Genomic DNA, 16,866 nt, shown 5'->3' on the forward strand with positions numbered 1-16,866 from the left:
TGATCCCAAGGGAAATTGGGTTTTGTTACAGTTGCACCAACCAAGAATAGAGTAAAAATGTAGCAATATAAAACCATAAATAATTAAATAATAATATATAAATTATGCCAGATGGAAATAAGTCCAGGACCAGCCTATTGGCTCAGGGTGTCTAAAGTTTGATAGCCACAGGCAGGAATGACTTCCTATGATGCTCAGTGTTGCATCTAAATAAACTGAATTTAATTATTTTATTTGTTATGCCATCCATAACTATGATGCTTTTTCCCCTATATTCTGTCTTTGGGGAATGGTCACCCAAGTTCCCATTTTGGCACAAGCTCTAACCTTGCCTTGAAAGTGTCATGCTGATCAGACGTTTGAGTTGACTGTCTAGAGTTGCAAAGTACGCTGCAACTTGCTGAACCACGGACTCCTGTAGCCTATCTGCAGTAAAGTGGTTTTATAATCCTAACAAGAATCTGTTTACTTTACTCAGGTACTTGAAGAATCCAAAGCTCTTGTTCGAAATGCCATGAAGGGTGATTTGGAACAGACCAATGAAAATGAATCTGATGTTCTAAGGAAAATTTGGAGCTCTTCTCAGGGGATGGACTCTATGCTGAAGTACCTACAGAAGAAAATTGATGAGTTCTGAAAATGCTTTTGTCATTGGAAAATTCTTTCCTGCTGGGTTGCCTGTTGGCTTCAGAATGCCCTCGCAAGGCACAAGAGAAACCATCAAAAGACACGTTCTTGAGTGGCATCTGCTCAGAAGCAAGATGGTGGAAGCTGAAGATGTGCATTAGTCAAAATCTCAACAGGAGAGAAAGCTGTGAGAGGTTAATGATTGGTGTGCACTACCAAACTTTGCAATTGTCTTTGCTTATCCAGTAGCTTTTGTCCTTTACAGTTACTGCACTCTATTGCGCTTTCCAGATCCAAATGCATTGTATGGTGTGTTTGTGACAGGAAAGTTTGAAAAACACTCAGCTTCAAAAATGGGAGGAAAGAAAACGGGTACTAACTAGCCCCCTTCTCACTGCCAGAGAGTAATGAGGCTGGTTTAAATTAAAATATACATACTCTCTAAAATCCTTAAAAAGAAAGGTCATACGTATATTGCTTTGGGGAAGAGGATTACAATTACCTCAACAACAAAAAAGAACAAAAAAAAAGAAGTGATTTCTGACAGTGGATCCAATCTCTAACATAAATCCTTAAGACTATACATATCCCTTCAAAGAGTCTGTGTGTACATGTTAAATGTGCTCAGGAGATGTGTATTAAACGTTTGACCCAGTTCCAGAATTTATTAGTATATTATCCAATAAGCATGAAGAAACCACTGGCTCCTTAAGAAAAGCTCGCCTTGCAGTATTAGTGATTCTTTGTGAATCTTATATAAGGAAACAACATAAGTTAAAGATTAGTTTTAGTGTTTTATAAAGTGTGGGTTTTTCCATTTTTTTTAATCAAATACCATATACTTCTGTTTCTGGGTGAATATAAATTATAGAAAGAGCTTGTGTTTCTTTGCCAGTTACAATGTATTACACCAAAAATGCTTTATGAATTCATAACTATGGTTTTAGTACCACTTTAGAAACATTTTCTTAATTTAATAAGTTTTTTTAAGAAATTCCTTTTGGCACACTATTCAAAAAAAATTCAAAAAAATCCTAAAAGTAGGTAATTCTTGTATCTTTTTGTTTAAATGTTACACTATGACATGTTCTTAATGGTGCCCCAGATAAGTAGTATTGTGCATTCCTTTTAGGAGTGGTAATTAATTCCTGTTTGCAGATATCTCACTGGATATGGTTATCTGCACTTGCAATCTTCTCTGAATGTATTAATGGAAATTAAATCTTATTTTTGTACAGTTTATTTGTTTGTACTTAGAAATGATCACCTCCCTTCCTAGTGGAGAGCTGTACATTGTGTAAATCTGCCTTTACTTTGGATTGGTACAGTATTTTTGCATCTGTGGGACCTACTTTTTGTTCAGTAGTTTAAACTATATTATAAACTGTACAATCTGTAAAGTTTTATAGGTTATTAATTAAAATGAGCTGTGAAAAGATCTGGATAAAATAAACTAATATTTCATATGCAAAGCACACCAAATTGTAAAGCTTATTGAACCAGTTCTGGCCCTATATTCACAGCGTACATGTGCATTATAGTTGTGAGAACTGGCCTAGAAACAGTCATGAGTAAAGCCAGTAAATTGACAGAGAGCAGGAACAGAAAGGTTCATGTTTTACATATTCTGTAACAGCCGAGCTTTAAGGAAAATAATCTACACACTAATTTCAGCAAATATGTGCCAGTCAGGACACATGGACACAGTGAGGGGATATTAGCTTTTTATCTTAATTATGCAACACCTTACTGAGATATAATGTCTTGATTTTATTAATGATTTCAATTTAAAATTGTTTGGTGAACAAAATGCATAGAAATAAATAATCCATAAGATTTAATTAAATTCTGAAATTTAAGCCTTTTGAATTTTGATTATAGTAGTTAATGTCATTGAGTGAGTGCTGTGCAGGAGCAATGGCATTTTTGTATGTCAGCTTATTATATTTCAGATGAGATGCTGTGAACTAAGTTGCATCTTAACATTACGAATCAAAGTCTGATATTTGACCAAATTATTTGTATAGATATGCTAAATGGACTCAAGTTTCAAATGTATTTTGGTACTGGGGTTTTATTTTTTTATTTCTGTATGACAACTTATGACAAGCAAGCTATTCTCAATGAAAACAGAATTGCAATCCAGGCACTGTAACTTAAGGCTGGAGAAGTATTAATTAACTGAATACTCATCCTATTACCCAAACCCATACGAATTACGGCATCTAAAACCAACTGATACTTAAAAGTAGTGTTGTTTTTCAAATGAGGTGCTGCCTTAGGAATAAGATGTTACTGTCAACAAGCCAGCATGCTGTTCAAGTGAATGGCAAGATCCAGGTTATTTACTACCATCACCAAAACAGAATAACTGCTTAGTTATTTCTTGTTGGTGTGACTTTGAAACACAAATTGGCAATCAGATACACTCACTTAGCAACTTAGCAATGACAGTTGATTCCAGTTAATTGGGCCACCGGGTAATCTAGGCAGCTGCTTATTTGGAACAATTCTGTAAAAACAAAACTATTTGAGAAAGTAACCGTGATTCCCTTAATTTATCTGGGGCATTGTGCTACTTAATTTGGACAGGAGACTGTTGCTGAACAGTTCCTAACTAGAGTCCGTTGTGTGCACTTGTGTGGCTGTTAGACGCTACATCGCACTTTGAGCAAACAGTTTTTAAATAGCATCAGTTGCATGTGCTTGTGTTATGTCATCCATTTGATACTTTTGTTTATTATTTTTCCTTTGAAAATGTTCAGACACTTATCAAGATGCCATGACATCTACTGTATCTACACTAGGTATCTGTGCTGATCTTGTTCAATTACAGTCAATCAAAAGAACATGGCAGCATACATTGGGTGTAGGACAGATAGCCAAAACAGTCCAACACCACTGGCACCAGCCTACCCACCATCAAGGATGCGTATACACATCCGTTAGTCTTGCAAGACCATAGATCTGCGCCTGGAAAGTCTTCACTCTCCAGGGCACAGGCCTGGGCAAGGTTGTATGGAAGACCAGCAGTTGCCCATGCTGCAAGTCTCCCCTCTCCACACCACTGATGTTGTCCAAGGGAAGGGCATTAGGATCCATACAGCTTGGCACCAGTGTCGTCGCAGAGCAATGTGTGGTTAAGTGCCTTGCTCAAGAACACAACACATGTTGCCTCAGCTGGGGCTCGAACTCACTACCTTCAGGTCGCTAGTCCACTGCCTTAACCACTTGGCCACGTGCCCACACAAAGGTGCAGGAAAAGAGCCAGTAACATCATGGATTGTCCCATCCTCATTAGGGAGGAGGAGGCTATGTAGCATCCACACCAGGAGTATTGGGCTCAAAAGCAGATATTTGCCTGAGACAGTAAGGCTGATCAAGACCTCCAACCATAAATCCATCTCCCCACCAACACCAATGGTTTATCATTTCCTTTCAGTCATCTTATGTACAGACATTCCTGTGCCTAACATCTCTGGGCACGCAAACAATCTATGTATTATATTTATTGTTTTTTTTTAAATTATTGCATTCTTTATCTTATTGGGTTTTTTTTTGTGCTGCATCAGATCCAGAGTAACAATTATTTCATTCTCCTTTACATTTTTTGTGTACTGGAAATGTCATTAAACAATCTTGAATGACTTTCTCTGTAAATAACTATTAGGAAAATGCAGTTTTATAGTACTGTAGTAATATTAGTAATGTTCAAGTTAGTTCTTCATTTGAATACATCATTTGTTGCTCAGTTAAATTGTAGCTTGATCTTTTTAACTATTTCCATGAAACTTTGATTAATTGGGGCAGCTGTTTAATTGGGCCAAAATATACTGGTTCAGATGTGTCCAAATTAACCAGAATCCACTGTAATAGTGAAGCATAATAAATAAAGACTTTGTTTAAATGCAGTTTGTTCTTTAGAGGAGGAATGAGACAAAAAGTACATGAAATGTGAGCAAATCATGATGCTCTGATGATTGAGAATGGTGAGAACAAGTTCATGAATAGGCGGTCTTTTCCTGCATGTCAGCTTACTATGACCCATGTGAAATTTGATAAATTAAATGAGACAATCAATACTGTGTAAAAATAATCATAGCCTAATTTTAAAGAATTTTAAAATTAAGTTTAGGCAAAATCAAACACATTAGTTTTTCATGGGACAGTGATTGGAATTGGATGTCTGGATTCAGGGAAGGAAAGGCAGATGCCCTAGTTGTTTAGAATAAAATTAGAACAAAAAATAGGTCAGCAATAATTGTAACCATTTCAAACCTGTTGTTGGTCTAGTTTCTAGAATTGTCTAGTTTCTAGTCCCAAATTGTGCCTGTAGATGAACTGCAGCTAAGTCTAACAATGACTAAACCTCAGAAGTACTCAATTAGTTGCCAAGCACTGGAGATCCTAATAAGGACATGCAAGGGTGTTATACTAATAAGAGTCTTTTTCATTTGTCATTATGCAAGCCAAGGTATCTTAACAATCCACCAATTCTTGATAATTTGTATAATTTCCCGGTATAGCCAATTTGTGGTAGATCATTTGTTTAACAATGCAGTGTGGTAAGATAAAGAAAGACTGTCTGCCATTCATTTCAATTTTGTCTATTAGTTTCATGCATCTGTTATTCTATAGGTCGATTACACTCCTGCTTCAAAGGATACCATATTGTATGGAATGACTTCTTTGTCTAAAGCTGAATAGATCAAAATAAGTATAAAGCCTTGGCTACAGGTTGTTTACATTAAATGTGGAATCTGAATGTTGCTTTTGGTTCTGCCAATATCAGGATACAACACTTAGAGTTGGTGCCAGCCTGTCCTCTGATAACTTAAATAAATCATAGTTTTCAAAATCTGTTCCACTTTTTCTTCATTATCACAGTTTAAACAAATCCCAAAAATAACCTGTTGGTCCAACTGTGCATTCCATTTATTAGAAATTGTTTAAGAAGTTCTTACAGCATATTCCCATTTCACACCAAGAGAACTGAACTTTTTCACCAGTAATCTGCCAGCAGGTTTTCTCTCAATTATTTATTTAGACTTCAACGGAAACTATTTTGTTTAAAAAAAGATTATTAGAAGCCATTTCATGTCATTTGGAATAAATCAAAGTAGTAGCTTCATATCATTGTCTTGTACTCATTAGCAAATAATTTATTGATACTAAGCCAGCAGTTGTTAAATGCACATAGAAAAGCATCCATGTAAAATACCATTAATCTTTTCAGAATTAGTTAAATTGGATAAATATGATACAATTGTACACACTTTGATGGAATTGTACAGATAAGGATTTGGGAATTGAGATCAGTGATATGGAAATATGATGCTAACACAAAATTGGATATTAAGCAAATTGAGGGAACTGAATGTACTGGAAACACAAATGAGAAAATCTGCAGATTCTGGAAACCCAAGTAACTCTCAAAATGCTGGAGGAACTCAGCAGACCAGGCAGCATCTATGGAAAAGAGTAAACAGTTGACGTTTCAGGCCGAGACCCTTCATCAGGATTCATTACACCCATGTGACCCAAACATCTTGGGAATGTGGGAGGAAACCCATGTAGTCACAGGGAGAACATCCAAACTCCTTACAGACAACAGCAGGAATTGAACCCAGGTCACAAGTGCCATAATGCATTGCACTAACATTATCCTACCATGCTGCCATTTTGCTTAGTATGATTTGCATTTTAGAAATAATCATAAGCATAGGAAGCTTGATTTAAAGAAAGTGGAAAAGAGGTGCAGGTAAGGACTTCTGGCAGCAACATAGGGTAACATGGTGATTACCATCAATCAGCGATATGTAAGAGAAGTGGATCTCCCTTAGAAGAACTATGAGCTCGGAGAAGTCCTGCCAAGTTTGGCAGGTTTACTGCTTCCACAACATATTACTTTGCTTCTATATTGCCAAATTATCTGTCCATTCTCATTGGCTATTAATAATCTCAAAGTCTGCATTAGTCTTCATTAGACACATAGATCATTAAAGGACAAGCTGTTTTATTTATGTATGAAGTCAGGTAAAATACAGAAAGTAATAACCAATTTCCCCCCCGGATCAATAAAGTATGACTATGACTAGCTACTAGGACTTGATGTTTCAATCCCTATGGTAAGTTGGCACTTTCGATGTTGGCAGTGGGTTTGGAGTGGTGACGAGGGAGGGTAGGTACGCCATCGGGGTCATCAGGTGCGCACCCTCCTTCTTTGACGTTTCGTTGATAAGGCCACGACGTCTCCAGAGGGCTCAACGGTGCTACCTGGCGTCCCAGATACACCCCCCTCAGTTCCATACCCTCCTGTCTTCATTTTGCAGCCCAGTTGTTGTCTTTTCTTTTAATCCAAATCCAATTGCTGCTTTCTTCTTCTGTGTTTGACAAGGGCTTGATTGCTTGTTTGAAGGAGTGACCCCTCACCCCCATCTTCTTCAATAGACTGGTCGTAGATGTAGCAACGAATCCCTGCATCCCACTTCTGCAGGGAAAATCTTGGTCTTACAGCCATTCTGAGCAGCTACAGTTGCCAGTTCAGAGTACTTGGTTTTTTTCCTCTCATAAGCTTCTTTGACACCATCTTCCCATGGTACTGTCAATTCCACAACATATGCCAGCTTGGCTGAATAGGAAGTAATGCTCAAATTATGTGAACTGTTCATTGTTATCCAGTAGAGAACCAATCTTGTTTGTAAATCCCCCATATAGAAAAACATTAAATGTAATATTTCTAAAAGCCAGTTTGAAGTATTTTTCTCTTTCCACAGAAGTTGCCTTTATCTCTAGCTACTACAGAATTTTTGTTCATTACAATGTAGTTTCCAAGACAGTATCACAGATTATATCAGAAATGAAAGGCATTGAAGCAAATTTGTTCAAAACCTGAATGAAGCTTTATTGTTATCAAAGTTACACAATTTCTTCTCAGCTTCATCTTACAGTAGTTGATGTGGCTGACAGGAAAATTAATAGAAACTGTTTTCATAATGAATGGTCAATATGGAATTCAAAATAGAACAACTTGATTGAATTCTAGAAAGAGATAATAGAGTGAACAGTGGTAATGCCACATAATAAATTATTAAATAAGGCCACAGCACATTGAATCTAAACAAGCAGTAAAATGGGTTTTGTAATTTCTTTAGTAAAAAGAGCAGAGTAAAGTTAAAGGACAGTAAATGAGGCCCACCGTGTTCAGTGCAGGGACAAATGTTTTCAATTTATGTTATTGGCCTAGACTTCAAACATTCAATCTCAACTTGTGGATGGCTAAATTTGGGGCAGGCTTGGGAGGAAGAACTTGAAAAGTAAGTAGTCTGCATGATCAAGGGCTTCCTGGCATTCGTACGGCCAGTGATGTTGTGGGGATGGGACTGGACTCTCTGACAGTGGTGTCTGAAAAGAGGATGCTGCCCAAGTTGCATGTAATCTTGGACAATGTCTCCCATCCACTACATGATGTACTGGTTGGGCACAGGAGTACATTCAGCCAGAGACTCATTCCACCGAGATGCAGCACGGAGCGACATAGGAAGTCATTCCTGCCTGTGGCCATCAAACTTTACAACTCCTCCCTTGGAGGGTCAGACACCCTGAGCCAATAGGCTGGTCCTGGACTTATTTCCTGGCATAATTTACATATTACTATTTAACTATTTATGGTTTTATTACTATTTATTTATGGTGCAACTGTAAGGAAAACTAATTTCCCCAGGATCAATAAAGTATGACTATGACTGTGAGGAAAAATGGATAAACCATGAATGCAGATTAATAAGGCTTTAAAAAAGGATGAACTATGGTTTAGTTGAAGAGCAATACAAATTTCCTGCGTTTTAGAATTGATCTCAAACTTTAAATAAATATAGGTCAGACTAGATATCGACTACTGTGGTTTCTCCTTTCAAAAAAAAATGAAGATGAGGTGAAGGCCGAGGCCTCTGAGCTTCTTGTCAAGCCTGGCGGGAATTACGGTGTTGAATGCTGAACCGCATTCTCACATACCCGTCCCTGTTCTCCAAATGTGTAAGGACGGAGAGTGGGGTTGTGGCTGTCAGTCGGTTGTGTCGGTAACACACATAAAAGTTGCTGGTGAACGCAGCAGGCCAGGCAGCATCTCTAGGAAGAGGTACAGTCGACGTTTCGGGCCGAGACCCTTCGTGTCGGTAGGCGAATTGTAGGGGTCCGGAGTGGGTGGTAGCAAGCTGCAGATGTAGTCCTTGACCAGCCTCTCAAAGCATTTGTTATTATTGAGACGAATGCGACAGGACGCCAGTCGTTCATAAATGTTACCTTGGTCTTTGTTTTGAAGCAGGAGGGCACTCTACACTGGGAGAGATAAAAAAAAATGTCTGTAAACACATCTGCCAGTTGTGCCGCGCACATCCTGAGTACCCGCCCTGGGACGCCGTTCATTCCCGCAGCCTTGTGACTGTCCACTCGTTGGAAACACCTGCGTACTTCTGCCTCAGAGATGACCAAGGTGAAGGTCGCATGGGCGGCACTCCTTAGTGGCTCAGTGTCGGCGACTTCGAACCGAGCATTTTAAAAAAAGATTTAGATCTTCTGGGAGAGAGGCTCCTTTGCGTTTGTCTTTGAAGTCTGTGATGGTGTGCAGACCTTGCCATATGCTGCGTGTGTTGGTGGCGAGTTGTGTCTGGATCTTGTCCCTGTTGTTATAGCTGCATTTCTTGAGTTCCTGGTGGTTACCGGCGGCGAAAGCTCTGTCTCTCGTGGTGAGTACTGCGTGGACGGAACTGTTGATCCAGGGTTTCTGGTTTGGATAGACCCTGACCGATTTCTGGGGATGTAACCATTCTGGAAGTTCTTTCTAAACGTGATGAGTGTTCCCCTTTTCCTAGCTAATAACACCCTTGGCTGGGGAAAAATATGTCTGCATCTTGTGCGCAGGCTCTGCAGGAGACTCCAAATCTGGCTGCCCTCCACTATGAAAGCCACGCAGCCACAGCCGCTTTAAGCAGTGGTCCCAGTGTCTATAAACAGACTTTCAATTTGCAATCACAGTCATTAGCCCATCGACAGATATTAGGGGCACACATTACTGTACATTAACAGAAGAGGTCAAAGCTAAGCAATCTTTCCACATCCATTTAAAAAGTGTGAATAAGTTTTCGCCCAGCACTGTCAGTGCTAGATCTACTATTGCCCAGGATGAGACTGGCAGTGTGACTTGGGTTGCTGCTCAAAGTGAGATACCAGTGTTCCTATACAGGCTGAAATACTATGTCAATTTCATAATCTCCTATGTAAATAGGTGTTGTCTTTAGAATCATGGAGTTGTACAACATAGAAACAGGCCTTTCGGCCCGCCACATCTGTGTTAACCATTTTGCCTATTTACATTAATTCCATATACCTCTATGCCCTGCTCATTCAAATGCTTCTCGAATGCTGTTGCTGCCACCACTGTGTGAAACATTTACCCCTCAGATCCTTTTCACACCTCTGCTCTCTCACCCGATACCTATGCTGTCCAGTTTTAGACACGCCTATCATGGGAAATAGAAACTGGTAAATGACTGTGCCTATGCCTCAAACAGTCAAATGTGCACAAGTTGGAGCTCATCTTGAACCTCTGTCACTCATACGCTGGGCCCTCGGTCTGCACACACCACCTTCCGATCATCACTCGCAATCTCGGACAAACGGGTCTCCCACCGGGTCGTATCCTACGACCAGTTCTCCCCAGCATCTTCTCTCTTCATCTCCCTCTGAAAAAAAAGACCCAAAACCAACATTAATGTCCCTCACCAAAAAAAAACCTCTCCCTGGTTCCACCAACCTAATTGGATGGTACACATTCCTCATCATCCGTTATCTTCAACAATAACCCAAACAGGCTGGAAGCAGAACAGACCGCTCTTACAGAACTGCTAAATGAAATTCCTACAGCACAACAGTAAAGATGTGAACCAGGGCATTACACAGTCTAATAAGAGATGCACCTAGACACACCTGCAAATGTAGTCATCGAAGACCATCCGACCTTTCTTTCATCTCCCACATTTCATAAGAGGAGAATGTCACCCCACTGATTGCCATTCCTATCATTTGTTTCTACTAGCTGCAAAGAAAGAATAAGAAAGACTTCACCTTGACTCATTGTACCTTGTCACTGCTCAGTCTCCTTGCCAAAGTCTCCCTTATCAAAGGCTCCACTCTTGAATCTCAGGCATAGCACCTCTACCTTGTACTGCCCTGTTCAATGTGGCCATTCCCACTATATCTAACAGGCTTTATAAACTGTTTCTTCCTCTCCTCCTTTATGCTGCCAGACTTAAATGTACTCAGCTGGAGCTTCCAGGGTAAAATAAACTGACACTGGATGTATTTACAGAATCAATACAATGACAGCTGTAGAAGTTAGCCATTGAAAGTCTCAGTGAGCAGTGTTTTTAAAAAATAATCATCGTTATATGCTTTTATAATACTTTGAAGGCAGTGAAACTAGAAACCCTCAGAAACCAACTCCAATGAGCAATGAAAACATATTAATTTTTCCATAAGGAAGCCATGAGACTGCAGGTGTGTGTGAATGTTTGTGTTCAACTGCTGCCGCCGTCCTATTCTACAATTATAATTAAGGAAATAGAAAGCAGCAGCAGGATTCACTGGCCAAAACCACTTCAAGATCATTCAATTTCAGTGTATGCTGTAGTTTTCTTTACATTGTTGGTTATTCGTTGTCTCTAGTATGTCATTGGAACCTCGTTTTGTTTTCAGCCCCCTGAAAAGAGGCTGCAGTGAAAAGGGAATTATTCTAACCACTAAATTTGAGTACATTACTGGCCAGTCTTGAGTTACAAACCCTTAACCTGTGGAAACCTACATATAAACAAGTTCCCATAATATTATTAAATTCAGACGTTTGACATGCAAACATTCATTCTTATGAACAACAGATCTAGTTTCCTTTATCTTTGTACTTTCCGTAGGAGCCTTGTATTTAATTTGTCTGTATTTTGTGCTGCGCATTTATTATGGGTAATTTGTCAAGTGGGTTGGTTGGTTCGTTGTAGAAGCTAATTAGTATAGTTACGTGTTCAGCTTGTCTAGATGCAGTGTAGCCTAGGTAGAGGGTCATGGAATTATATTTTTTCGCTGACCGGCAATGCTGCCGTTAGATCACCATAATATCGTTATTAGACCTCAGATTTCGTTGTAACGTTAGTTTTAGTTTCGTCAGTTTTTTGAAATCATATAACCATATAACAATTACAGCACGGAAACAGGCCATCTCGGCCCTTCTAGTCTGTGCCGAACTCTTACGCTCACCTAGTCCCACCGACCTGCACTCAGCCCATAACCCTCCATTCCTTTCCTGTCCATATATCTATCCAATTTAACTTTAAGTGACAACATCGAACCTGCCTCTACCACTTCTGCTGGAAGCTCGTTCCACACAGCTACTACTGTCTGAGTAAAGAAGTTCCCCCTCATGTTACCCCTAAACTTTTGCCTTTTAACTCTCAACTCATGTCCTCGTTTGAATCTCCCTCTCAATGGAAAAAGTCTATCCACGTCAACTCTATCTATCCTCCTCATAATTTTAAATACCTCTATCAAGTCCCCCCTCAACCTTCTATGCTCCAAAGAATAAAGACCTAACTTATTCAACCTTTCTCTGTAATTTAGGAGATGAAACCCAGGCAACATTTTAGTAAATCTCCTCTGTACTCTCTCAATTTTTTTGACATCTTTCCTATAATTCAGTGACCAGAACTGTACACAATACTCCAAATTTGGCTTTACCAATGTCGTATACAATTTCAACATTACATCCTAACTCCTATACTCAATGCTCTGATTTATAAAGGCCGGCATACCAAAAGCTTCCACCTTCAGGGAACTATGCACCTTTATTTCTAGATCCCTCGGTTCTACTGCATTCTTCAATGCCCTACCATTTACCATGTATGTCCTATTTTGATTAGTCCTACCAAAATGTAGCACCTCACATTTATCAGCATTGAACTCCATCTGCCATCTTTCAGCCCACTCTTCTAAGTGGTCTAAATCTCTGCAAGCTTTGAAAACCTACTTCATTATCCACAATTCCACCTATCTTAGTATCATCTGCATACTTACTAAACCAATTTACCACCCCATCATCCAGATCATTAATATATATGACAAACAACATTGGACCCAGTACAGATCCCTGAGGCACACCACTAGACACCGTCCTCCAATCTGACACACAGTTATCCACCACTACTCTCTGGCGTCTCCCATCCAGCCACTGCTGAATCCATTTTACTACTTCGATATTAATGCCTAACGATTGAACCTTCCTAACTAACCTTCCGTGTGGAACCTTGTCAAAGGCCTTACTGAAGTCCATATAGACAACATCCACCGCTTTACCCTCATCAACTTTTCTAGCAACCTCTTCAAAAAATTCATTAAGATTCGTCAAACATGACCTTCCACGCACAAATCCATGTTGACTGTTCCTAATCTTACCCTGTCTATCCAGATAATTATATATACCTTCTCTAAGAATACTTTCCATCAATTTACCCACCACCAATGTCAAACTCACAGGCTGATAATTGCTAGGTTTACTCTTAGAACCCTTTTTAAACAATGGAGCAACATGAGCAATACGCCAATCCTCCGGCACCATCCCCGTTTCTATTGACATTTGAAATATTTCTGTCAGAGCCCCTGCTATTTCCACGCTAACTTCCCTCAAGGTCTTAGGGAATATCCTGTCTGGACCCGGAGACTTATCCACTTTTATATTCCTTAAAAGCACCAGTACTTCCTCTTCTTTAATCATCATACTTTCCATAACTACCCTTCTTGTTTCCTTTACCTTACACAATTCAATATCCTTTTCCTTAGTGAATACTGAGGAAAAGAAATTGTTCAAAATCTCCCCCATCTCTTTTGGCTCCACACATAGCCATCCACTCTGATTCTCTAAGGGACCAATTTTATCCCTCACTCTCCTTTTGCTATTAATAAAATTGTAGAAGCCCTTTGGATTTATTTTCACCTTACTTGCCAAAGCAGCCTCATATCTTCTTTTAGCTTTTCTAATTTCTTTCTTAAGATTCTTTTTACATTCTTTATATTCCTTGAGCACCTCATTTACTCCAAGCTGCCTATATTTATTGTCGATCCCTCTCTTCTTCCGAACCAAGTTTCCAATATCCCTTGAAAACCACGGCTCTCTCAAACTTTTAACCTTTCCTTTCAACCTAACAGGAACATGAAGATCCTGTACCCTCAAAATTTCATCTTTAAATGACCTCCATTTCTCTATTACATCCTTCCTATAAAACAAATTGTCCTAATCCACTCTTTCTAAATCCTTTTGCATCTCCTCAAAGTTAGCCTTTCTCCAATCAAAAATCTCAATCCTAGGTCCAGTCCTATCCTTCTCCATAATTATATTGAAACTAATGGTATTGTGATCACTGGACCCGAAGTTCTCCCCAACACAAACCTCCATCACCTGCCCTATCTCATTCCCTAACAGGAGATCCAACACTGCCCCTTCGCTAGTTGGTACCTCTATGTATTGCTGTAAAAAAACTATCTTGCACACATTTGACAAACTCCAAACCATCCAGCCCTTTTACAGAATGGGCTTCCCAGTCTATGTGTGGAAAATTAAAATCTCCCACAATCACAACCTTCTGCTTACTACAAATACCTGCTATCTCCTTACAAATTTGCTCCCCAAATTCTCGCTCCCCATTAGGTGGTCTATAATACACCCATTTAAGCGTTACTACACCTTTCCCATTCCTCAATTCCACCCAAATAGCCTCCCTAGACGAGTCCACTAATCTATCCTGCCAGAGGACCGCTGTTATATTTTCTCTTACAAGCAAAGCAACACCTCCCCCTCTTGTCCCTCCTGTTCTATCACACCTGAAGCAACGAAATCCTGGAATATTTAGTTGCCAATCACATTCCTCCTGCAAACACGTTTCACTGATAGCTACATCATCATATTTCCAGGTATCAATCCATGCTCTAAGCTCATCCACCTTTCTTACAATGCTCCTAGCATTAAAATAGATGCATTTAAGAAACTCTCCACCTCTTACTCTGTTTATCCTTAATGGAGCAAACAACTTTTTTCTTCCTTCTCCCCTACGTCTTCGGTCTGAGTTCTCCCAATCTCCGTCCCCTGCCTATCCTCCCTCACACTGTCTACTAGCTTTCTCTATTTGTGAACTAACCTCCTCTCTCCTAGTCTCTTCGATTTGATTCCCACCCCCCAACCATTCTAGTTTAAAGTCTCCTCAGTAGCCTTCGCAAATCTCCCCACCAGGATATTGGTCCCCCTAGGATTCAAGTGCAACCCGTCCTTTTTGTACAGGTCACACCTGCGCCAAAAGAGGTCCCAATGATCCAAAAACTTTAATCTCTGCCCCCTGCTCCAATCCCTCAGCCATGCATTTATCCTCCATCTCATTGCATTCCTACTCTCACTGTCACATGGCATAAGCAGTAATCCCGAGATTACTACCTTTGCAGTCCTTCTTTTCAACTCCCTATATTCTCCTTTCAGGACCTCCTCCCTTTTCCTACCTATGTCATTCTATGTATATGTACCACGACCTCTGGTTCTTCTCCCACCCACTTCAGGATATCTTGGACACAATCAGAAACATTCCGGACCCTGGCACCAGGGAGGCAAACTACCATCCGGGTCTCCTGACGGCGTACACAGAATTGCCTATCTGACCCCCTTACTATCGAGTTCCTGTTACAACTGCTCTCCTCTTCCTTCCCCTACCCTTCTGAGCTACAGGGCCGGACTCTGTGCCAGAGGCACGGCCACTGTTGCTTCCCCCAGGTAAGCTGCCCCCCCCAACAGTACTCAAACAGGAGTACTTATTATCAAGAGGCACAGCAACTGGGGTACTCTCTAGTACCTGACTCTTCCTCTTCCCCCTCCTAACCGTGACCCACTTTTCTGCCTCCCGTGGCCCTGGTGTGACCACCTGCCTGTAACTCCTCTCTACCAACTCCTCACTCTCCCTGACCTGACGAAGGTCATCAAGCTGCAGCTCTGGTTCCCTAATACGGTCCCTTAGGAACTGCATCTCGGCGCACCTGGCGCAGATGTGGATGTCCGGGAGGCTGGGAGACTCCAGGACCTCCCACATCCCACACAGAGAACAAGCTGCCCTCACACTCATACTTCCCCCTTTCCTCAAACAACAAAATATGAATACCAAACCTTCCTCGCCTTGCCCGTTGAGCCAAAGCCCTTAAGCCTTCACTCTGCTCCCAGCTCTCTCCACCACCCGCTGTATAAAGCTGTGTTCCTTTTAAATCTTCCGCGCTTCACTGCCTGACATCACACGCCTGCGCAGTCCCGCCTCTCTGAACTCCAAAGTAAAAAATGAAAAATTCAATATGGCTTCCGCCGCGCTCCCGCTCCGATTCTCAGACCTCTTTCTCCAAATCACTATGAGATTGTTCGTCTTTGCTGGTTTCTTCATAAAGATTGAACGGACTCTTTGAACCTTCAAAATTTGGTTATGGTGGAAAGCATATCATACAGTGTCAAACCCAGTGCTCAGTCTCTGAGCGATTTTGGTTTGTTTTCAAGTAACCACTATATTTTTGGCTCCTGTCGGTGAATTGAACCCCGGTTTCCTGTGACAGGCGGGGATACGAACCATTATACTAACGAAAGCCCTTGTGGATGCACAATACTGCGATAGATTGCCTTCAAAGATTTGAATCTTTCTTTTAGGAAAAGATAAGATGCGTTGCTGTTATACAATTAAGGTTGTTATTTCATTTTGCTTCCTTATATTATCAGTAGTACTACTCAGATTTCTATAATCTAAAACAATTGCATTTCCATGCTGGCAGTCACACGAACACTTTGAGCTGCTGGATATGACGTACCATAGGTTCAGAGTCTCCTTAGAGCCAGCTAAGCCCTGAACTACCTCTTGAGGGTCTAACTCACGTTTCACAGACACTTAAGGAATGTATGAATCAACATTGACATTGAATGTGTGGGTTTTCTCTGTGACCCCTATCAATATACTGTAGGAACTCATACCATTGGACTGTCCTGCTAGAACACTTTCAGTACTCGCCTCTCTTGAAACCCTTTGCATATTAACTTTGGACATCCATACAGCAATTTCTTCCTGCAACTTAACCTGTTCCTTCCTTTTCCGTAGCTGCTCTTCCATCTGCTCCTCTTGATCTTCCAGCATG

At 40.4% G+C, this 16,866-nt stretch overlaps 2 protein-coding genes across 3 annotated transcripts in view; one reads left to right on the plus strand and one right to left on the minus strand.

Moving 5' to 3' along the window:
* cdyl (chromodomain protein, Y-like) overlaps nt 1-5,679 on the plus strand; it is a 222,652-nt gene extending 216,973 nt beyond the window's left edge. For both annotated transcript variants that reach the window (XM_063070026.1, XM_063070027.1), the window contains one exon: nt 479-5,679. In XM_063070026.1, the coding sequence (XP_062926096.1) occupies nt 479-637 (159 nt within the window). In that variant the 3' untranslated portion in view covers nt 638-5,679. The remainder of the gene's footprint in view (nt 1-478) is intronic.
* A 1,914-nt stretch (nt 5,680-7,593) lies between these two features.
* The window catches only part of rpp40 (ribonuclease P/MRP 40 subunit), a 40,744-nt gene continuing 31,471 nt past the window's right edge, over nt 7,594-16,866 (minus strand). The window contains exon 9 of the transcript XR_010020802.1: nt 7,594-10,367. The gene's annotated coding sequence lies outside the window, so the exon portion shown is untranslated. The remainder of the gene's footprint in view (nt 10,368-16,866) is intronic.

The sequence above is a fragment of the Mobula hypostoma genome, chromosome 17 (assembly GCF_963921235.1).
Source record: "Mobula hypostoma chromosome 17, sMobHyp1.1, whole genome shotgun sequence".
In the NCBI taxonomy this organism is placed as follows: Eukaryota; Metazoa; Chordata; class Chondrichthyes; order Myliobatiformes; family Myliobatidae; genus Mobula; species Mobula hypostoma.